General features: G+C 40.9%; 1 protein-coding gene and 1 pseudogene across 3 annotated transcripts in view; one reads left to right on the forward strand and one right to left on the reverse strand.

The window, feature by feature from the left end:
- Positions 1-23,519, reverse strand: part of DIPK1A (divergent protein kinase domain 1A) — a 126,731-nt gene that overhangs the window by 2,104 nt on the left and 101,108 nt on the right. For 2 of the 3 annotated variants that reach the window (XM_063625512.1, XM_063625513.1), the window contains 2 exons: positions 6,207-6,314; positions 2,558-2,734 (listed from right to left, as the gene is read on the reverse strand). In XM_063625512.1, the coding sequence (XP_063481582.1) occupies positions 2,558-2,734; positions 6,207-6,314 (285 nt within the window). The remainder of the gene's footprint in view (positions 1-2,557; positions 2,735-6,206; positions 6,315-23,519) is intronic. The other variant, XM_063625514.1, reaches the window with a different exon arrangement.
- Positions 1,569-1,692, forward strand: LOC134735025 (uncharacterized; annotated as a pseudogene).

The raw sequence follows: 23,519 nt of genomic DNA on the forward strand, positions 1-23,519 counted from the left end.
TTATGATGCTTCCTAAGTGAACTAGAACCATACTTTATGTAACTGCAGTAAAACCCACTTTAAAATACTTGTCTGTTTATTAGGAAATGGCCATTAACTCCCCTGTCCCCTTCAGGCCCTTTAGATAGTTAACCAACAAAGTAATTATTCCTCATTCATACATTAAAAAACCACCGCCTCATATGTGGACTTGAAAAATTGTACTGTAATGTACTTAACATCAAAGTTAACAAGGGTCAACTAAAAATTATTTTCTTTTTTTAGAGATGAGGATCTCACTATGTTGCCCAGGCTGGTCTCAAACTCCTGGACTCAGGTGATCCTCCTACCTCAGCCTCCCAAAGTGCTCGGATTACAGGCATGAGCCACCATTCCTGGCCTAATTATTTTATCCTATTTTGTATTTATCACATTAATAATTATTTTGTTCAAATAGTAGTATTACAATAATGAAGGTTAAAAGGTTATTTCCGTTAGTCTGAAATACATGTAAAATGGCCAAATAAAAAATTTGAGTGAAAATAAAAGCAATGAAAATAAAACTTTTTCCTAAAACTTTCTTTTATTTCTATTTAATCTTTATATTAGTATTTCTTTTTTTTTTTTTTTTTTTGAGATGGAGTCTCGCTTTTTTGCCCAGGCTGGAGTGCAGTGGGGCGATCTCGGCTCACTGCAAGCTCTGCCTCCCAGGTTCACGCCATTCTCCTGCCTCACCCTCCTGAGTAGCTGGGACTACAGGCGCCCACCACCACGCCCGGCTAAATTTTTTTGTATTTTTAGTAGAGATGGGGTTTCACCGTGTTAGCCAGGATGGTCTTGATCTCCTGACCTTGTGATCCGCCTGTCTCGGCCTCCCAAAGTGCTGGGATTACAGGCGTGAGCCACCGCACCCGGCCTATATTGGTATTTCTTTAAATTAAAAAAATAATTTGCAGGGTATCTTTTTTTTTTTTTTCATAGGAGGAACTGCTATGCTTTTTTCCCATTAGTTTTCGTGACATGTAATAACTACAAATTTATGGGATACTGATGGGCACAATTACTCAAGCCTGTAATTCCAGCATTTTGGGAAGCCAAGATGGGCAGATAGCTTGAGCTCAGGAGTTCTAGACCAGCCTGGGCAACATGGTGAAACCCTGTCTATGCTAAAAAAAAAAAAAAAAACCGTCTCTGCTGGAAAAAAAAAAAAAAAAAAAAAAAATGCTGGATGCAGTGGCTTACACCTGTAATCCCAGCACTTTGGGAGGCTGAGGCGGGAGAACTGCTTGAATCCAGGAGGCACGGTTGCAGTGAGCCGAGACCATGCCATTGCACTCCAGCCTGGGCAACAGAGCGAGACTCCGTCTAAAAAAAAAAAAAAATTAGCCAGGTGCTGTGGTGCACCTGTGATCCCAGCTACTTGGGGGGCTGAGGCAGGAGGATGGCTTAAACCCAGGAGGCTGAGGCTGCAATGAGCCAAGATGATGCCACTTTACACTCCAGCTTGGGCACCAGGGCAAGACCCTGCCAAAACAAAACAAAACAACCAACCATCTTTTAAAAAAAGACAGAAAAAAAAAAAATCCCCAGGCCTCCTGGTGCTTACCCCAGGCTGTGTTCTTATACTGACTGTATAGAATGAGGAGGTAAACTCCCATGTACACCTCAGCCCAGGCCCTGTGCCTTGTCTGTATTGTGAATGGGAGCACATAGAAAAAAAATTCATGGGATACAGAGTGATATTTCAATACACACATACAATGTGTAATGATCAAATCAAGGTAATTAGCATATTTATGTCTCAAACAGTTATCACCGTGTTGTGAACATTCACAATCCTCTTTTAGTTTTTTGAAAATATCCAAAAATTATTAATCCCTTTACCCTATAGTGCTATAGAACACTAGAACTTATTCTGCCTATCTAGCTGTAATTTTCTATCTGTTAACCAACCTCTCCTTATCCTCCTCTCCTCTGTACCCTTCCCAGCCTCTCATAACCACAATTCTAAGAGTATACTCATTTTATTTCACCGTTTTTGAATTAATTTTCATGTCAAACTGTACAGCACTCCAATTAATTAATGAACTCCCTCCTCATATCTGGACATTTTTAGCTATCATAAATAAACATTCTCCAACACAGATTTTTCTTCGTTTTTTTTTTGAAACAGGGTCTCACTTTGTCGTCCAGGCTGGAGTGCAGTGGTGAGATCTTGGCTCACTGCAACCTCGACCTCCCAGACTCAAGCAATCCTCGCACCTCAGCCTCTCAAGTAGTTAGGACTACAGGTACATGCCACCACTCCTGGCATATATATATATAGCTGAGGTCTTACTATGTTGCCCAGGCTGGACTTGAACTCCTGGGTTCAAGTGATCCTCCTGCCTTGGCCTCCCAACGTGCTGGGATAACAGGCGTGAGCCACTGCACTCGGCCTCTTAGAATTATTTCCTCAGGATGCAGTACCTGATAGAGGTCAAAGAATATCAACACTTTAATGGCTTAGGATGGGTTCCTGCCAATTCCTTCGAAGAGTCCCACTTCACACTAGCAACATATGAATGGGTATGCTTACCTTAAAGAGACTATAGACCATTTCTTTAAATTTCTGTACAGTAGTTCCTCTAGTTGGCTTATCAAATAGCACTATTTCTTTTCTTGGTTCCAATTCAGTTCCAAAATCAAGATGAACTGCTTGTTCCATTTGACATTTCACAACACCTGGTAGATTATCCCAAATCCCTAAATACATCTATGTAAAAAAAAGTGGCAAGTTATGTATTATACTGAGTAGAAAACTCTAAAAAATATACCACTATATTTTTAGGGTCCTCCTCCTCTAAACAAAACAAAACAAGCATCAAACATTGAGGTTAAGGTGTGACTTTATTTTTGAACTGCAAACTTGAAATCATACTCAAGATTTTTTCCTTAAACTAATTTTTTTAATTATAAGAGTAATGCATGCCTAAATATATTTTTCAAAAAGTCCAATGAGAAGGATGTAAGGCAAAAGCAAAGTTCCCAAACATTCTACTTCCATAATCCCACTTCCCCAGAATTAACTACTATTTAAGTATCTAGTTATTTATCAAACTAATATTATATAGTGTTAACTATGTCCTATGGTCTACTAATTTATTTTAGAGACAGGGTCTTGCTCTGTCACCCAGGCTGGAGTTCAGTGGCATAATCATAGCTCATTGCAGCCTAGAAGTCCTGAGCTCAAGGAATCTTCCTGCCTCAGTCTCCCAAGTAGCTAGGACTATAGGCACGTACCACTAAACCTGGCTAATCAAAAAAAATTTTTTTGTAGAGATGGGGTCTTGCTGTATTGCTCAGGCTGGTCCTGAACTGCTAGCCTCAAGTGACCCACCGGCCTCAGCCTCCCAAGTTGCTGGGATTATAGGCATGAGCCACCACACCTGGCTTTTACTGATTTATGTTATTATTTTAATCCTTGTACCAACCTTAGGTGGTAGGTACTACCATTATACTTATTTCACTAATGGGGAAACTGAAGCAGAGACAGGTGAAGTAACATGCTGAAAAGAGCTGAGGTCTTTACCACTAGGATAGGTTGCCCCTCTTCTACATAAAAAAAAAAAAGATCATATTAATTCTTAATATTAATCCAAACAAAACATTATTTCACTGCCTTGCTCCAAACCCTCTAATAAATTCCCATATCAATTAAAGTCCAAAGTCCTTTCCGTGGCCGGTTGGGCTCCATTTGAGCTAGCCTCGCCTGTCTCCAGCCTGATCTTGTACCACGTACTCCATTTCTCAAAGTCCCAGCTACACTGGTCTTTCTGTGACAGGTTGAAGCCATCATGCTTGTTTCTGCTTCCTGACTTGCTTCACTTGCTGCTGGCTCTGCCTGGAATGTACTCTCCCAGATCTTCACGTGGCTGGCTCCTTTACATCATTCAAGTCTCAGATCAGACATTGCATTTAGAAAGCCTTCCCTGACCCCCAGTCTAGAAGAGATCCTCTTCCACCCCCAGGTCACCTCTAACCCTGTTTTATTATCCTCATAGCCTTTTGCATTGTCTAAAATTATCATATTTATTTATTTATCAGCTCATTACTATCTGTCTCATCTCACATTAGAACATGAGGCCAAAGGCTTTATCTGTCTCCCTCAGTGCCTCAAACAGTGCCTGGCATGCAGGAGACACTCAAATGTTGGACTTTGTTTTAGAAATTGTCTTTAACATGATTAATATTGTCAACTTAAAATTTTAAATTTCTATAAGAATAACGCATATTTATATAGGAAAATTTAGGAACCATAAGATGAATATTAAAATGCAATTTTCCACTGCTCCAGATGTTTTGTTGTATTTTCTTCTACCCCAATTAGATATTCTATTGTTTTATTCTTATTTCTCTGATGAAAAGGTAGAATTTTTTTCATTATGTTCATCAGCTGTTTGCAGTTCTTTTGTGATTTAGTTCATCCTGTCCTTTGCCCATGCCTATGAATTCTTTATTAAGGGATAAGTTCAAATATTATTTCAGAAAGGTCTTCTCTGATCACATCCTCTGAAGCACTTGTCGCCATCCCGACACTGCATTCTCTATCAAATTGCCCTCTGTGTCTCCTACAGAACACACCATATTCTACAATTATTTTGTTTATTTATTTATTTATTTATCAACTGTTTGTATCTCCTGTCCCTCTGGGATCATGTAAGGTCTATAAGGGAAGCAATCTTGTCTGTTTTTTTTTTTTTTTTTTTTGAGACAGGGTCTTACTCTGTCGCCCTGGCTGGAGTACAGTGACATGAACATGGCTCACTGCAGCCTTGACCTCCTGGGCTCAAGTGATCGTCCCACCTCAGCCTCCGGAGTAGCTGGGACCATAGGTGTGTGCCACCACACCCAGCTAATACATATATTTTTTGAGACAGAGTCTCGCTCTGTTGTCCAGGCTGGAGTGCAGTGATGTGAGATCTTGGCTCACTGGAACCTCTGCCTCCCAGGTTCAAGTGCTTCTTGTGCCTCAGCCTCTGGAGTAGCTGGGATTACAGGCATGTGCCACCACACCCAGCTAATTTTTTGTGTTTTTAGTAGAGATGGGGTATGGCAGTGTTGCTCAGGTTGGTCTTGAGTGCCTGGCCTCAAATGACCTACTGCCTCAGCCTCCCAAAGTGCTGGGATTACAGGTGTACGCCACCGTGCCTGGCCACCCACCTAATTTATGTATTTTTTGTAGAGACAGGGTTTTGCTATGTTGCTCAGGAAGGCCTCAAACTCCTGGACTAAAGCAAACCACCCACGTTGGCCTCCCGAAGTGCTGGGTTTACAGGCGTGTGCCACTGGGCCTGGCTGTCTGTATTTTTTTATTTTTATTTTTTATTTTTGAGACACTCACTCACTCTGTCACCCAGGCTGGAGCACAGTGGTGGGACCATAGCTCACTGCAGCCTTGACCTCCTGGGCTCAAGCAATCTTCCCACTTCAGCCTCCTGAGTAGCTAGAACTACAGCTGTGTGCCACCACACCTGGCTTTTTTTTTTTTTGGAGAGACAGGGTCTCACTACATTGCCCAGGCTGGTCTCAAACTCCTGGGCTCAAGTGGTCCTCCGATCTCAGTCTCCCAAAGTGTTGGGATTACATGCGTGAGCCACCGCACCAGGTTGCCTCAATCACCATTGTATTCCTGGTAACTAAAACAGCATCTAAGATCAAGTGCTGACAGAAAAACAAAAACAAAACAAAACAGTGTCTGGAATATACTGGGGATAGATTAATAAATATTTGTTGACTGGCCAGGTGCAGTGGCTCACATCTATAATCCCGGCACTTTGAGAGGCCAAGGCGGGTGGACTGCTTGAGCTCAGGAGTTCGAGACCAGCCTGGGCAACATGGCGGGACTCTGTTTCTACAAAAATACAAAAAATTAGCCAAGTGTGGTTGTGTGAGCCTGTAGTCCCAGCTACATGGGAGGCTGAGGTGGGAGGCTCACTTGAGTCTGGGAAGTGGAGGTTGCAGTGAGCAGAGATCTCACCACTGTACTCCAGCCTGGACAACAGATCCTGTCTCAAAAAATTAAAATAAAATAAATGTCTGTTGAATGAATGAATCAAAGCATACAAAATTGAAATACATATAATGTCTCAAAGCTTTGGTTCAAGAATTCTTTTAATAATGCCTTTAATTTCTGGTAAAATTAGAGTACACTATAATTCTGGAATGTGTATTCATAATGTCCATACCTGATTGTTGGGCTTGGTGGATAAGCATTTTCCAAAGTAAAGAGTTTCTGTAACACAAAGGCTGTTACATGCAGGCCCATCAATAACTCCAGTCTTGTACTTGTCACACTAAAAACCAAGAAATAAAAAAGTAGTTAATAGAAAAATACTCATAAGAAGAAGCATAAAGAGATATCTATATCCTTTATGAGAAAGTTCTATGACAAAAAGAACTGAGGCTTTGGACTTAGACAGACCTGGATTTGATCTAAGCTCTGTTACTTATACCTATATGATTATGAGAAAGCTTGTTGCTGTTGGGGTGTGCGTAGAATTTTGAAACTATTTTTCCCACATGACATGGTTTAAGGTGGTATGTTACTTGACATGGTCTAAGGCGGTATGTTACCTACTCCTTCCAAGAATAGAGGCACTCTATTTTTAAAAATGGTTCCGGTTTTAGGCCAGGCGCTGTGGCTCACGCTTGTAATCCCAGCGCTTTGGGAGGCCAAGGCTGGTGGATAATTTGAGGTCAGAAGTTCAAGACCAGCCTGGTTAACATGGTGAAACCCCGTCTCTACTAAAATACAAAAATTAGCCAGGCGTGGTTGCGGGCGCCTGTAATCCCAGCTACTTGGGAGGCTGAGGCAGAAGAATCACTTGAGCCTGGACGGCAGAGGTTGTGGTGAGCCGAGATCATGCCACTGCACTCCAGCCTGGGTGAGAGAGTGAGACCCTGTCTCAAAAAAAAAACAAAAAAAAAACTTCTGGTTTTAAAATAAATAAAGTTTAGAATAACAAAATAAAGTTACCTCTGTCATGTTGTCATCCTTGAGATCACCCAAAAACAAGAAAGGGAAAAAAACCCATCCACTCTCTGAAAAAATATGGTACCAATGAAACCCTAGGCACAATAAATGAGGATGACCTGCCAAATTCAGTGAAGATTACACCAGAGCCTAGAAGTATGCTGAGATTAAACACCTGCTGTGGTCCCCACTCTCAGACAAAGTTGGCAGAGCACCAAGTAGGTGGTACATCTGTGGAGCAGAACCATTATCCTGGTTGCAACAAAGGTTTAAGGGGCACAGAACTCTATTTGGCACCATGAAATAGTAAGATAAGACAGGCCTGAATGATAAAATCCTCAGAAATGTTCTCTTTGCTGGAGGCAGTCTGTTGATGAACTATGGTTGGGAGAGAGGGCCACAAGCAGCTTCACTACCAGCTCAGTTCACTGCCCAGTTGCTTCCCGCACATGGCTGGCTGAAGGAGAGACCTCATTTCACTCAGTAATGAGTAATAATCAAAACCAAACAAGCAAAAGATCTATACAGCAAATCTACAAGAATTAGGAAGAATGGAATAGGAAAAGCAAATGTCAGATAAAAAAAATTTTCTAGGCAGGGTGCAGTGGCTCACGCCTATAATCCCAGCACTTTGGGAGGCCGAGGCGGGTAGATCACCTGAGGTCAGGAGTTCGAGACGAGCCTGACCAACATGGAGAAACCCTGCCTCTACTAAAAATACAAAATTAGCTGGGCGTGGTGGTGCATGCCTGTAATCCCAGGTATTCAGGAGGCTGCGGTGGAAGAGTCGCTTGAATCCGGGGGGGCGGAGGTTGCAGTGAGCCGAGATCACACCATTGCACTCCAGCCTGGGCAAGAAGAGTGAATCTCCGTCTCAAAAAAAAAGAAAAAAATTTCTAGAAGAATGTTGCTATGAAACAGACCAAACATATTGTTATGAATTTAAAGGACTTACTGAACCAGTTTAAAATAAGACTTCAAAGCAGAAGAAATGATGAGGCAATAGAAGGAAGTTTAAAATAAGCTAACAGAACTCAGACAGGAAGGAAAATAAAACATCTAGAAATAAAAGCCACATTATAAATGAGGGGAAAGACAGACAGGGATAAAACACGGTAAGATTTAGGAGGACTAGGCCAGGCGTGGTGGCTCATCCCTGTAACAACAGCACTTTGGGAGGCTGGGCAGGCAGATCGCTTGAGCTCAGGAGTTCGAGAGCAGCCTGGGCAATACAGAAAGACCCCATCTCTACAAATAATACAAAAGAATTAGCTGGGTTGGGGGGGCACATACATGTAGTACTAGCTCCTTGGGAGGCTGAGGTAGGAGGATCGCTTGAGCCCAGGAGGCAGAGGTTGCAGTGAGCCAAGATCACACCACTGTACTCCAGCCTGGGTGACAGAGTGAGACCCTGTCTTAAAACAACAACAACAACAATAACAAAAAAAAACTTTGGAGGACAAGGTGAGAAATGCAAGCAAAATGAAATGGAAATTTAAAAATAAATAAAATAAATGAATTTAAGATAAATGTATAGATACAAAAGACAAAGTATATCCACCATGTCCATATGAAGGAGAATGGGAACAAGTGGAAAAGAAAAAATATTCAAAGTAGAATTCAAGGGAAACTTCACATAAATTAAAACACTTTAATCTACAGATTGAAAGGACATACAATGAATGTCCCAAGAAAAACTGACAAGAATGACCCCTGTGACATATCCCACTGAGGTTCACTGGACTTCAAAAATAAGTTATCCTTTGAGTATCCAGGCAAAAAGCTCAAGGCACCTTTAAGGGGAAACCAATCAGATTGGCCCCAGATTTCTCCATAGCCACATTCAATAGTAGACAACAGTGGTGCAATGCCAGCGGAGGCTTTGGGAAAGGAAGTGAGACTCGCCTGAGTCCTAATAGTCTCATCTGTGAAGAGGATGTTAATAGGTCTTAATTTACAGCATTATTATGAGGATTAAATAGTATAAGTATAGATCACCTGTGACTTTAATAAGTGTTCAGTCATAGCTATTATTATTTTACGTAGCTGAACTTTCTTTCAGTAGGCACCAAATGTTTTTGAACACATAAGGTTCAGAAAATATAATTTCCATGAACATCTCTTGAAGAAATGATTAGAGAAGGAATTTCAGCCAACAAAGAGATGAATGGAGAAATGGAACATGAAAGCCAGTTGAAATGGACTGGAATGAAAACAGCTCAGGTAATTGAATTAATAGAAACTGATTTTTAAATTTTTTTTTGAGACAGAGTCTCACTCTGTTGCCCAGACTGGAGTGCAATGGCACGATCATGGCTCCCCACAGCCTCGACCTCCCAGGCTCAAGTGATCCTCTTGCCTCAGTCTCCAGAGTAGCTGGGACTACAAGAATGTGCCACTATGCCTGGTTAATTTTTTAATTTTTTGTAGAGATGGGGTTTCACTTTGTTGCCCAGGCTGGTTTCAAATTCCTGGGCTCATGCAAGCTTCCCACCTCAGCCTCCCAAACTGCTAGATCTACAGGCATGAGCCACTGTGCCTGCCAATAAAAACTGTTTATATAATACCTGATAGTAGGTGCTTCTTATGTGTCAGGCATTGTTCCTAGCACTATACATTTATTACCATGACAACAACCCTGGGAGGTGGAAACTAATATCCATTAAAAGATAAGAAAACAGAAACAGAAACATCTGTTAAGTAATTTGTTCACAACTACAAAATAATAAAGCCAGGATTCCAACCCAGTCAGTTTGGCTCCAGAGCCCACTCTCCTAATGACTATTGTATATTGCTCAGAATGGCACAGGCTCCTCAGGCCTGCCTCCTGTACCCTCCTACCAACACTCCTTACAGTTTGCTTTAAGGAAAAGGGCAGTCCTGATAGAGATCAAGAGCCCTGCCCATGTGCAGAGTTAAGTGTCAACACCAAGGCGCTGTTGCCCTTCAGCTAGTAGTAGTGGAGAAGTTCCTGGACAAGCCCTTGGCTATGACCTGGTTTCTCTTTCAGATCTGTCTGTAGCTAAGAATATTAAGTTTCATCTTCAGGAGAGGAGCAAAGCAATCTAGTTCTTAAACTCAAGTTTGGGAGGCCACTTGGGAGAGGCCCAATGCCTTTCTTCCATCTGGTCAACCTCTGGGGATATTTTAGAAAATGCAGAACCATCTGTTATGCATATCTGCTTGGTAGCAGATGGCCAGCAATTTCATTGGCCTGTTTCTTCCTTGATGCAAAGGTGATGGGAAGTCTGAGGCCTCATTAGGAAGAACTTGAGTGAAAGTTGCTGTAGGTATGGTTTAGGGTTTCCAAGGAAGTTATATCATATAGACCACATTCTCTGACCACAAATAAATAAAAAATAAGTGGAAGAAATAAAGTCAAGTTGAAGTCCCATAGCTCAAACATGGCCCACTGCAAAAGAAAAGAGAAAAAAAAATGACCAAAAAGCTGTACCATTTTTTTAAAAAGTAAAAAGTAAAACAAATAAACAAACATATGTTTGGAAACTAAAAAGTACATTCCTAAATAATTTGTGGGTTAAAGTAGAAATTACCATGGAAATGCAGAAATATTTAGAAGTGAACAACAATACAAGTATACATATCAAAACTTGTGGGAGGCAGCCAAAGCAGTTCTTAGAGTGAAAATTATAGCAATTTCCAAATTTAAACGCAATGATGAAAAAACCAAGATACTGAATATAAATAATCGCTCAACTAAAGAGACTTAAAAAACCAACCAACCAACCAAACAAACAAACAAAAAAACCCAACAGACCAGCTCAGTGGCTCACAACTGTAATCCCAGCACTTTGGGAGATCAAGGCAGGAGGACTGCTTAAGGCCAGAAGTTTAAGACCAGCCTAGGCAACATAGTGAGACCTCATCTCTAAACAATTTTTTTTTTTTAAATTAGCCAAGCATGGTGGTGTGTGCCTGTAGTCCCAGCTACTCAAGAGGGTGAGGAAGGAGGATCCCTTGAACCCATGAGGTTGAGGCTGCCATGATCATGCCACTGTACTCCAGCCTGGGCAACAAAGTGAGACTGTCTCTAAGAAAAAAAAAAAGAAAACCCAACAATGATGAAAATAAACTCTCAAAAGAAGTAGGAGAAAAGAAATAATAAATGAAGAAATGAATGGGAAAAAAATCAGGCCAGGTGTGGTGGCTCACATCTATAATCCCCAGCACTTTGGGAGGCTGAGGAGGGTGAATCACTTGAGTCCAGGAGTTCCAGACCAGACTGGGCAACATGGCAAAACCTTGTCTCTACAAAAAATACAAAAATTAGCCAGGTGTGGATGCACACCTGTGTCCTAGCTACTCGGGAGGCTGAGGTGGGAGGATGGCTTGAGCCCTGGAGGTCAAGGCTGCAGTGAAATGTGATTGTGCCACTGCACTCCAGCCTGAGTGACAGAGTGAGACCCTGTCTCAAAATAAATAAATAAATAAAAATAAAAAGGTAGTTCTTGAAAACTTTACCAAAAAAGATACACCTTTAGCAAGACTGATTATGAGAAAAAGAGGAGAAACAAATAAACATTATTAGGAAAGAAAAGAGTAGTGATGGCAAAAAATAGAAACAATTTATGGTAATACATTTGAAATAAACAATTTTTCTAGAAAAATACACATAATAGTCATGCAGTAACAAACAAAAAAGCTGAATTAGATTAATACATATAAAAAATTGAATCAATAGCCAAAAATGTTTCCTTCCAAAGAAAGCAGGCCAATAACTCTATAAGAGATTAGTTTATTTATTATTTATTATTATTATTATTATTTTTTGAGATGGAGTTTCGCTCTTGTTGCCCAGGCTGGAGTGCAATGGCGCGATCTCGGCTCACTGCAACCTCCACCTCCTAGGATCAAGCGATTCTCCTGCCTCGGCCTCCCAAGTAGCTGGGATTACAGGTGTCCACCACCACGCCCAGCTAATTTTGTATTTTTAGTAGAGATTGGGTTTTTCCATGTTGGTCAGGCCGGGCTCGAACTTTTGACCTCAGGTGATCCACCCACCTTGGCCTCCCAAAGTGCTGGGATTACAGGCGTGAACCACTGCGCCTGGTCTTGAGAGATTAGTTTTAAGGAAGGAAAAAAAGAAAAGGAAAAGAAGAGAAAAGACAAGAAAAGATGCGATGCAGGCCAGGGTACAGTCTTAGAAGGACTGCAGCATGCCATCTAGGTGCAGTACTGGAAGATTTGCCATCCAGATGCAGTTTGTGAGAGTGGAAAATTGATAAGAACGTTAATGCCCCTCAACAGGAGAATGGTTGAATAAAGTGGTATATTCATAGTATGAAATACTTTGCAGTCATTAAAATGAAATAATTAGGCCCAGACTTAACAACATAATGTGAAATAGAAACAATTTCAGAATAACGTGAGCAGTTTAGTACCATTTATTAAAGTTTAGATATATGCAAACATAAACATAGTATTTATGTACCCCTGCCACATGCAGTGAAAGTAGAAAAACATCTTGGCAAAAACTCATACCAAATTCAAGATGATGGTTCCTCTAAAGAGGGAGGAAGGAGAATATCAGGCAGGATAAGAGAGCTTCAACTATACCTGTAATGTTTTACTTCTTTTTAAAAATGAAGCAAATATGGCAAGGTTAAGATTTGTTAAGAAGGTGGTAGATACACAGTGTTTATTTTATTTTTTTTTTTTTCTGAGATGGAGTTTCACTTTTGTCACCCAGGCTGGAGTGCAGTGCCATGGTCTTGGCTTACTGCAACCTCTGCCTCCCCGGTTCAAGTGATTCTCCTGCCTCAGTCTCCCGAGTAGCTGGGATTATAGGAACCTGCCACCACACCCAGCTAATTTTTGTATTTTTAGTAGAGATGGGGTTTCACCATGTTAGCTAGGCTGGTCTGGAACTCCTGACCTCAGGTGATCTGCCTGCCTTGGCCTCCCAAAGTGCTGGGATTACAGGAGTGAGCCACCGTGCCCAGCTGTCATATTGTTTTTTATATGCCAATACTGTTCTATGAGATTTGCATGTATATATCTTAAATTCTCAAAATCTCCCTATGGAATAGGTATCACCATTATCTCCATTTTGTTGATAAAGAAACCGAGGCAAGAGAGGTTAAGAAGAGGGTAAGAAATTTACAGACAGCAGGTTAATGGCAGAGTTGGAACCTGAGCCCAGATAGTCTGCCTCCAGAGCCTGTTCTTTTAACCACTAAAGTAACAGAACCAGGATTATTTATGTTGGAGAGGAGCATACAGAGCAGGTTTAGCACCAACTGTGTCAGATACCCCTCCCGAGTCCACCCACTAAAGGTGTCTCTGGTCATTCCCTCCACACAAGCAACTCACAACAGGGCTAGGACTTTCATCCTTGTTTCCTAAGGACTTTGTACAATGCCTGATGCATAATCAAATACAGATAAAAAAGCACTTGCCAAATGGATGAATGAATGAAGCGTATGCTGGGTTTTTATCCAGAAGTAGGGCACTCTATCATGAACAATTCATGGGATCGGACTTAAAGAGTGATATCTTTCCACTGTCCTGATCTTGTGCTCCTGAATCTTAAGAAACACTTCATCTTAACTCTGTTCAATGTCAGGATTTAAACATGATTCTTTCCACAACCATCTTTCAATAAATCATCTTGGGAGTTTATATTTCTTTCCTGAGACTATTTTCTTCCTCCCTTCTTTCTGTATATTCTCAAATCTAACATTATTTGTGCCCATGTTATCTTCCCTTGTGGAAAGCTGGATGATTTGAAAGCAGATACTTGGTTACATTCATCTTCAAACCTCCCCTCCTCTCTAGCACACAGCACAGTTTGGTATTTAAGTGTTCAGTAAATGTTTATTAAATAACCAACATAAATAGTGGTTTTGGCTTTAAAATCTCATTGAGGATTAAACTGCATACTTTTCTATAATATTTAATACATTTTTTTTAAAAAAAGCACAAACCAGGTAGCTCATTAGTAAACTTATTGGGAAGCAGTAAAGACTAGTCTGGCATTCAGCTACAAGACAAATTCTAGTTCTGAGAAAAAACCTCAAGCCAACCCTTCATCAAAGAAGTAGTTACAATGAGCAGGCTCTTCCACTTGTGGCTTCCATCACAAACCAAAAGCAAATTTCCCACATGCTTGTATAGAAAGGATGGTTGGCCACGTACTGTATTGTTTTGTTTTGTTGTTTTTCAGGCACAGCCACACACACAAACTGTAATTACTGTCAGTAAAACGATATTCTAAATAAAAAGACACAGAAATTATAGAGAATGTTCCACTTTACCATAGGATAATCAGCGAAAACATCAAAGGTTTTTCTTGTCCTAAGATTTTTCTTTACTCCGGTGATTCTCCTAAATGCCTGCACATACCTCATCATACCAGGAGATGGCACTCTTTAGTCTTATTTGACGAAATCCACCCGAGTTGAATGAATAATTTCACTATGGAAACTGTACCACAAGGGGGCAATAACGATGAACAGATGTATACTACTAGGTTTTAGGTAATTTTCTAAGATTTGTGTTCTAAAAATGTATGTCAGACAAACTCATCAATTTTTCCTAAGGAAAAAAATAGCAGAGTTGGGTTCTTAACAATGCCTGAAAATCTTCCACGTCTCTCTCGTCAACACCCTCTCCCGTTCCCCGTATCAACGATATTAAATCTTCACCATTTTCTAGATTTGCACTTCATGTTTGCATTCTCATCCTCTCTCTCAGCCATTAAAAGTGCTCAAATCTCTCTCCCCTCCCCGCAACACACACATCCTCTCCACTCTTTCCTTCCTTTGGTTATAATAGAGTTTGCAATTTATTTTAAAATTCCTCAGCACACACAGTTTAATATATGTGTGTTATAGTTATAGTCCAGATGTCTCTCATATCCAAATCAGGAATGCACAGGTGCTTGGCTAGAGCTGTAATCAGGAAGCCAATGCTCGAGGCAGCTACTCCAAGCTCTTCTATATTCCTTATCTCCTTACTTTGATCAAGATTGGTCAATTTCTGAGATTTTTGTTAATTAGGAAATCTGGCTTTTATTGGTGAAATCTGTGGTTTTCTCTTCAGACAGGGTCTCACTCTGTCGCCCAGGCTGGAAGTGCAGTGGCATGATCACAGCTCACTGCAGCCTTGAACTCCTGGCTCAAGCAATCCTCCCACCTCCGCTTCCTAAGGAGCTAGGATTACAGGTGCATGCCACCACCCTGGCTAATTTTTTATTTTTAGTAGAGACGGTGTGTCAATTTGTTGCTAAGGCTGGTCTCAAGCTACTGGCCTCAAGCAATCTGCCTGCCTCGGTCTCCCAAAGTGCTGAGATTACAGGCATGAGCCACTGCACCCGGCCTGTGGTTTGTTAAATAGCATGATAAATGGATGGATAAATATTACAAATGAATGATAATTGGTAAAATTAAAGGTATCTAAGATATGTGGATTGGCTAAAATATGAGATATTCCATACCTTTTAATGAAGAGGGTTTAAGAACTAGTTGAGGCTATAATCTTTACCCTTAGGGAGGTACCTGGAGCTAACAGTTTTACAGTTAGAGGTTCTCAAACTTTAGAGAGCTTCAGATTGCACGGAGGGCTGATTAAAACACAGTTTGCTGGACGTGTCTCAGAGTTTCTGGACTCAGTAGGTCTTGGATTAGGCTGAAAATATGCATTAATTTTAAGTGCCCATGCTGGCCTAAGAGACCACGTATTGAGAATTATTGGTTCAGAATTTCTAGTGGCCTAATGCTAATTATAAGGAAACACAAGCCTGCCTTTGAAGTATCATTGCTTTTGCCTTGACTAAATCTTTCATGCAAGTTGATAGAGCACTTAAAAAGGCAGACTTGGGGCCGGACACAGTGGCTCACACCTATAATCCCAGCACTTTGGGAGGCTGAGGCAGGTGGATCACCTGAGGTCAGGAGTTCGAGACCAGCCTGGCCAACACGGTGAAACCCCATTTCTACTAAAAATACACACACAAAAAAATAGCCAGGTGTGGTGGTGTGCACCTTAGTCCCAGCTACTGGGGTGGCTGAGACAGGAGAATCGCTTGAACCCAGGAGGAGGAGGTTGTAGTGGGCCGAGATTGTACCACTGCACTTCAGCCTGGGTGACAGAGCGAGACTGCATCTCAAAAACACAGAAAAATAAAAGGCAGAGTTAGAAGTTTAATAAGTTTACAGACAGATTATATGAAATGTTTCATGATTGCTTGAAAATAAATTTATTTATTGCAAATAAAATGTTTTATGACTGAATAAATGTCTACATGTCTAGCAGAAATTGCTTTCATTACAACCTAGTAATAAGGTTGTATGGGGGTACTTAATCCTCACTTATATCAAACATCGGTGGATTCTGTTCCTTCCCTCCCTCCTTCCCAATCTCTATGTCTTTTATTTTTTTCTTGACTTGTTACAGTGACTAGGATATTCAGTAATATGTGGAATAGAAATGACAATGTACATATCCTTGCTTTGATCCTAATATCAGTGATTATATATTCAGACTTTCACCATTATATATGATGATGGCTGTGGGTTTCTCATAAATGTCTTTTATCAGGTTGAGAAAGTTCCCTCCTATTCTTAGTTTGCTAAGAATTGATTGAATTTTGTCAAATGAATCTATTTAGATAATCATATATTAATAGTTTTTCTATTCTCTCTTTCTTTTTTTCTTTTATTTTTTGAGACAGGGTCTCACTCTGTCACCCAGGCTGGAGTGCAATGGTGTGATCTCGGCTCACTGCAACCTCTGCCTCCTGGGTTCCGGCAATTCTTGTGCCTCAGCCTCCCGGGTAGCTGGGATTGCAGGCAAGAACAACCAGGCATGGCTAAGTTTTGTATTTCTAGTAGAGACGGGTTTTTGTCTTGTTGCCCAGGCTGGTCTCTAACTCTTGGCCTCAAGTGATCCACCCACTTACTTTGAAGTATCATTGCTTTTGCCTTGACTAAATCTTTCATGCAAGTTGATAGAGCACTTAAAAAGGCAGACTTGGGGGCTGGACACAGTGGCTCACACCTATAATCCCAGCACTTTGGGAGGCTGAGGCAGGTGGATCACCTGAGGTCAGGAGTTCGAGACCAGCCTGGCCAACATGGTGAAACCCCATTTCTACTAAAAATACAAAAAAAAAAAAAAATAGCCAGGTGTGGTGATGTGCACCTTAGTCCCAGCTACTGGGCCTCCCAGTGTGCTGGGATTACAGGCGTGAGCTGCTGCGCTCAGCCAATACTCATAACAGTTTTAACAATGATCTCCGACTTGCAAATTTTAGTCCTTAGATTATTTAACCTCCTTCAGCATTTGTCCTGGTTGACCACACTGTTTTCAACTCTTTCCTACGGCTTCTCTCTTCATGTTTTCCTCCTCTTTCTCTAGCAACTCTTTTTAATCTTTTTTGAGACAGGGTCTCACTCTGCCGCCCAGTCTGGAGTGCAGTGGCGTTATCACGCCTCACTGTAGCCTTGACCTCCCTGGGCTCAGGTGATCCTCCCACCTCAGCCTCCCAAGTAGCTGGGACTATAGGCACGCACTGCCACACTCGGCTAAGTTTTGTATTTTTTGTAGAGACAAGGTTTCGCCATATCGCTCAGGCTGATCTTGCACCCGAGCTCAAGCGAACCACCTGTCTGGCAACTCTTTATGAGTGTTCTTTATGGAATTCTCTTCCTTTCTCACCATCTTAAGTATTAGTGTTTTCCAGGGTTTTGTTCCATTTCCCTTGTGTTCTCTGTACACCATCATCAGTGACATTCCCACAGCTCTGAGGAATCCTGGCTGTATCCCAGCCTAGGCCTTTTTCATGAATTAAATATCCAAGTGCTACCTGAACATCTCTTGTCTCGATTTTGATAATCTGAAAGCAATTCACACTCAATCTATCAAAGACTGAACCCATCACACCCTGCCCTCCTCTGTCCCAAGGTTGTCCTCCTTGATGGCCTGCCTCAGGGGAAGGTGCCATCAACCACCTAGGCACTGAGGGAGGAAGCAGTGAGTTGTCCTAAGTTTCTTGTTCTTCCCCATTTTCTCAAACTCAACGGGTCGCCAGTTGCTGGCAATCAAATTATTTCCTTCATATCCTTTGAGGCTGTTTCATCCCTTCCATTCCCACTGTCAATGCCATAGTTCAAACCCTCATCACTTTGTGCCTGGATTATTATAACTGCCATAAAACAAATCCCCCTGCTTGTGCTGTCTCCTATCTAATCCACCCTCTCTACTACAAGTAGCAAAATTTTTCTAAAACATAAATCGGATCAGTCACTTCTCTGCTTAAAAACTTCTACTGACTCTCTACTGCTCTGAAGGTAAAAGGCAAACTCCTTACCATTATATACAAGGTCTGTTATGAGCTTGACCTTGTTTCCTTCACCTCTGCAAACTGCCGTTCATCTTCTCTGCTTTAGCTATGCTATGCCTGGAATGTAGCATTATTTCTCATGTTTGTAGCTTTGCACATGCCTCCTTCTGTCTGCAATGTTCATTCATCAAATTCAGCTCAGATGTAACCTTTTCCAGAAAGTCTTCTGGGACCGTATTCGTTAGGGTTTCCAAGCAAAATATTGCTTAGGATATACTTATGCTGAAAAATTATTGTTGTTTATTGGCAATATTTGGGATATACTAGGTATATATAATAAACTAGGTAGTCCTAGTTTATTTTAAATTCAAATGTAACTGAGCATCCTTATTTGTATTTGCTACATCTAGCAACCCTAATCCCAGTCTCACTTATGTGCTCCTCCTATTTTTCCATATCTTCTACTAGTCTGTATGCATCCTCAAGGCAGGGATACCTCTCATCTCTGTATCCCCAGGCTCAAGCACAGTGCAGTAAGCAGACAATAAATATTTAACTAAAATAAAATGTTTTATTGCTGGCTTGTCTTTTCTAAGTTGGCTTTAACCCTTAGTCTCTTTCTTGCTTCACAGGAATGAGCTAATCCTAACAGTGATACTGCCTGTCCCAGGATTACAACAAATACCACAAAATATAAGACAGTGTAGCATAAGACATGAAGGCCACCAGAAGTGCTACTATGATTTAAGATTGGCCGGGCAGTGGTGGCTCATGCCTACAATCCCAGCACTTTGGGAGGCTGAGGCGGGGGAAATCATTTGAAGCTAAGAGCTCAAGACTAGGCTGGGCAACATAGAAAGACCCCTGTCTCTACAAAAAAAAAAAAAAAAAAAAAAAAAAACCCACAAAAATTAAAATAAAATAGAGATTTCCTTAGACTAGGGTTTATGTGTGTTAAGATTTCAAATAAATCTGTTTAATAAATTTTTTATAAGTTCATAAAGACTTAAGTTGGTATAAAAGGAAAAGGGCTATATTTTTCTTAAAAGGAAAAAAGCTTTTACTTTAAAACAGTGTGTTCCGGCCAGGTGTGGTGGCTCACACCTATAATCTCAGCACTTTGGGAGGCCAAGGTGAGAGGATCACTTGAGGTCAATCAGGAGTTCGAGGCCAGCCTGGTCAACATGGTGAAACCCCGTCTCTACTAAAAATACAAAACAATTAGCTGGGCGTGGTGGCACATGCCTATAATCCCAGCTACTCGGGAGGCTGAGGCAGGAGAATCTCTTGAACCCAGGAGGTGAAGACTGCAGTGAGCTGAGATGTGCCACTGCACTCCAGCATGGGTAACACAGCGAGACTCCATCTCAAAAAAACCAAAAAACCAAAAAACAAAAACAAAAAAACGCAGTGTGTTCCAAGTAGGACTGGTTTGGTATATTTTAAAAACACAGGATAATGGCAGAAAATCAACTTTTCAAGTTAAATAATAATTGATCCTAAGCAAAGGCAAAGCTAAATGAAATACAGTTAGCTATATATCATTATCTAATTGAAAACATGGTTCCAAATATCTTACATTTAGTATATCTTATGTAAGTTGCTTTAAGCAATAAGCCATTACCTAAGAAATCAAATTTCAAAGAGACTGTAATAACATTTAGAGGCCCTTTTATTTTTTAATACTTCCATTTAAAGGATGTGCTCATATAATAGCCCCAAAGTTTGCTAGAGTAATATAGTGAGTAATTCCTCATTATTACCCAGGTAGAAACTTAGAACTTGCTTGCATAGAGGAATATGTCAGAAGAGATCAATATTAAACAATGTGGTCCTGAGAAATGTATAGAAGGGAAATATTCTTCTCTGCCTCTTTTCTTCCCTCTATGAAAGAACCCAACAAACAAAATGCACTGTGTCAAGAGAATCTTACCCACAAAGTCAAACTGTAAAATTTCTTTGTGGGTAGACACCAAATAGGATTTGCTGAAATAATGAACAAATTAGTGATTTCTATAATCAGAGAAAATGTAAAAAAAAAGATATAACAAGGCCAGGCACAGTGGCACATGCCTATAATCCTAGCACTCTGGAAGGCCAAGGTGGGCAGATTACCTGAGATCAGGAGTTTGAGACCAGCCTGGCCAACATGGCAAAATCCTGTCTCTACTAAAAATACAAAAAAATTAGCTGGGCATGGTGCTGTAGTGCCTGTAATCCCAGCTACTCAGGAGGCTGAGGCAAGAGAATTGCTTGAACCCAGGAGGCGGAGGTTGCAATGAGCTGAGATTGCGCCCAGCCTGGATGACAGAGTGAGACTCCGTTTCAAAAAAAAAAAAAAAAAGATATAACATACTATGCAGCCAAGAACATTGACTCACACCTGTAATCCCAGCTACTCAGGATATCTAGGCAGGAGGATCGCTTAAAGGCAGGAGTTGGACATCAGCCTGGGCAACACAGTGATAACCCATCTCTAATAAAAATTTTAAAAATTAGCTGGGCATGGTGGCTCATGCCTGTAGTCTCAGCTACTCATGAGGCTGAGGTGGGAGGATCCCTGGAGCCCAGGAATTCAAGGCTGCAGTGAGCTATGATCGTGCCACTACACTGCAGCCTGGGTGGCAGAGAGGGATCCTGTCTCCAAACAAAACAAAAAAAGTAACCCCTCCTCCACCACATTATATAATTAGCTTGATGGAAAAAGAAAAAAGCACAACTGAAAAAAAATGGATTTTTCCAAGCACATCTAATTAGGGTTAGTTGTTGCTCTCATTTTTAGACAGTTCTCATTTCCTGCAACTTTCATAAATTAACACTGGCTTTTCTGGGTGTACCATTCACCCTCCATTTCCCTTCTTGGAGTTTTAAAAGCCTATTATCCATCTCACTAGAGTCAAGCCCTAAATGATGGATGAGGACAGTGGAAAGTTTCATATTTTTACTAAAACTGAAAAGAGTAAACTTGAATTCAAATTGTAAACTAATGTACAGTGTGCAAAATTAATCTCAGCTCTGGTTCCTACCTTATAGCATTATCCTAAATCTTTCAACAAACATTATCCATTGGTTAGAGAAAACATGTCAAGAAAATAATACTAATATTCTATAGTGATTTCCAATGTTGAAATGATATACTTGATTAAAAGACAAAAGAGAAAAATATATTAATTTATAGGCAATTAAAAGCCCCAACCAAGGCTGTGGTTCAGTGTCTACTAACACATGGTTCTGGGAATTCTCTGGTCTAGTGTTGATCAGCATCTTATTCTTTGGATTAAAGTGCTAAGGTAAGCCTGGTTTATAATTAGAAGGAAAAAGAAACTCGTATCTTTCCAAATCCTTTCTATTCCATAAGCACTGTAGAAGTTCTTTTTTTTTTTTTTGAGACGGAGTTTCTCTCTTGTTGCCCAGGCTGGAGTGGAATGGCACAATCTCAGCTCACTGCAACCTCTGCCTCCTGGGTTCAAGTGATTCTCCTGCCTCAGCCTCCCGAGTAGCTGGGATTATAGGCATGTGCCACCAAGTCTGGCTAATTCTTGTATTTTTAGTAGACATGGGTTTTCATCATGTTGGCCAGGATGGTCTTGAACTCCTGACCTCAGGTGATCCAACCACCTTGGCCTCCCAAAGTGCTGGGATTACAGGCGTGAGCCACTGCGCCCGGCCTTGAAGGCCCTGTAGAAGTTCTACCTCCTCTGTGAAGCCTTTCCTCACTATTCTATCTAAAATAATCTCTCTATTCATAGATGCCTTCTTTCTTTACATTTTTGTGGTACAACTATTTACCACGCAAATTAAATCATTTTAACCTGATGTGATGGTCTTTTGATGTGCCAACTTGGTTGGCTAGGCCATAGTCCCCAGTTATCAAAACAAACAATCTACGTGTTGCTGTGAGGGTATTTTGCAGATGTAATTAAAATTCATAATCAGTTGACTTTAAGAGAGAGTATCCTAGATAGTCTGGGTGGGCCTGATTCTACCAGTTGAAGGGCCTTAAGAGCACCACTGAGGATTCCCTGATGAAAAAATGTTGCCTGTAGACAGCAGCTTCAGCCAACGCCCGAGAATACCAGCCTGCCCTTCCTGATAGCCTTCCATATGGATTTTAGATTTGTCCAGCCAGCTCCTACAACTGTATAAACCAACTCCTTACAATAAATCTCTTTATATCACTTTTGCTTCTCTGGTTGAATCCTGACTGATACACCTGATTAAATAATGTGTGTGTGTGTGTGTGTGTGTGTGTGTGTGTGTCTTATCTTCCCCGTCAGACTCAAGGGCAGGAACTTGAGAATATAATAATACTAACTTACTGTACATTTACCATGTGTCAGATACAGTGTTGTCTTTCAATACATGAACTCATTTTATCCTTATGACCAACTGATATGAAAGTATTATTAATCTCCATTTTACAAAGCCTAAATAATTTGTCCAGCTTATACAGCTCAGAAATGGCAAAGCTGGAACTCAAACCTAAAGTTCTTTTACTCCAATGCTTATGCTCTTAACTACTACAACGGATGGGACCCTTCACACACAAATGGAGAGAGAGAAAAAGACAGAGGCATGCAGAAAAGAAAGCTATGGAACACAAGATAGACCACGACTGTTAAACAAATATAAACTTTTTTTTTGTTGTTGTTGTTGTTGAGACAGGGTCTTGCTCTGTCGCCCAGGCTGGAGTGCAGTGGCACAATCTCAGCTCACTGCAACCTCCGCCTCCCAGGTTCAAGCGATTCTCCTGCCTTGGCTTCCTGACTAGCTGGGATTATAGGCATGCACTGCCATGCCTGGCTAATTTTTGTATTTTTAGTAGAGATGGAGTTTCACCACATTGGCCAGGCTGATCTCAAACTCCAGACCTCAAGTGATCTGCCCATCTCAGCCTCCCAAAGGACTGGGATTACAGGTGTGAGCCACCATGCCTGGCCGTAAACTGCTTATTACACTTGGTTGATAATCTGTCCTCCCTAACTCTTAAACAATGATTTTCCCATTGGAGGCAATGCTCTCAATGGGACAGCTACAGCAATCTTCCAGGAAATTTTTGAATTACAATGCTATGTTACAGCAATGACAAGTAATGGGGTACTTGTCTCAGATCAAATGAAATAAATCAAGGACTTGAGAACCTTCTCTATGTTCAACGGATACATCAGAGCATCATTCAGTGTTAGATTACCAGGTTAATTAGTTCAATTCTACTTTATC

The sequence above is a fragment of the Symphalangus syndactylus genome, chromosome 12, assembly GCF_028878055.3.
Source record: "Symphalangus syndactylus isolate Jambi chromosome 12, NHGRI_mSymSyn1-v2.1_pri, whole genome shotgun sequence".
NCBI classification, from domain to species: domain Eukaryota; kingdom Metazoa; phylum Chordata; class Mammalia; order Primates; family Hylobatidae; genus Symphalangus; species Symphalangus syndactylus.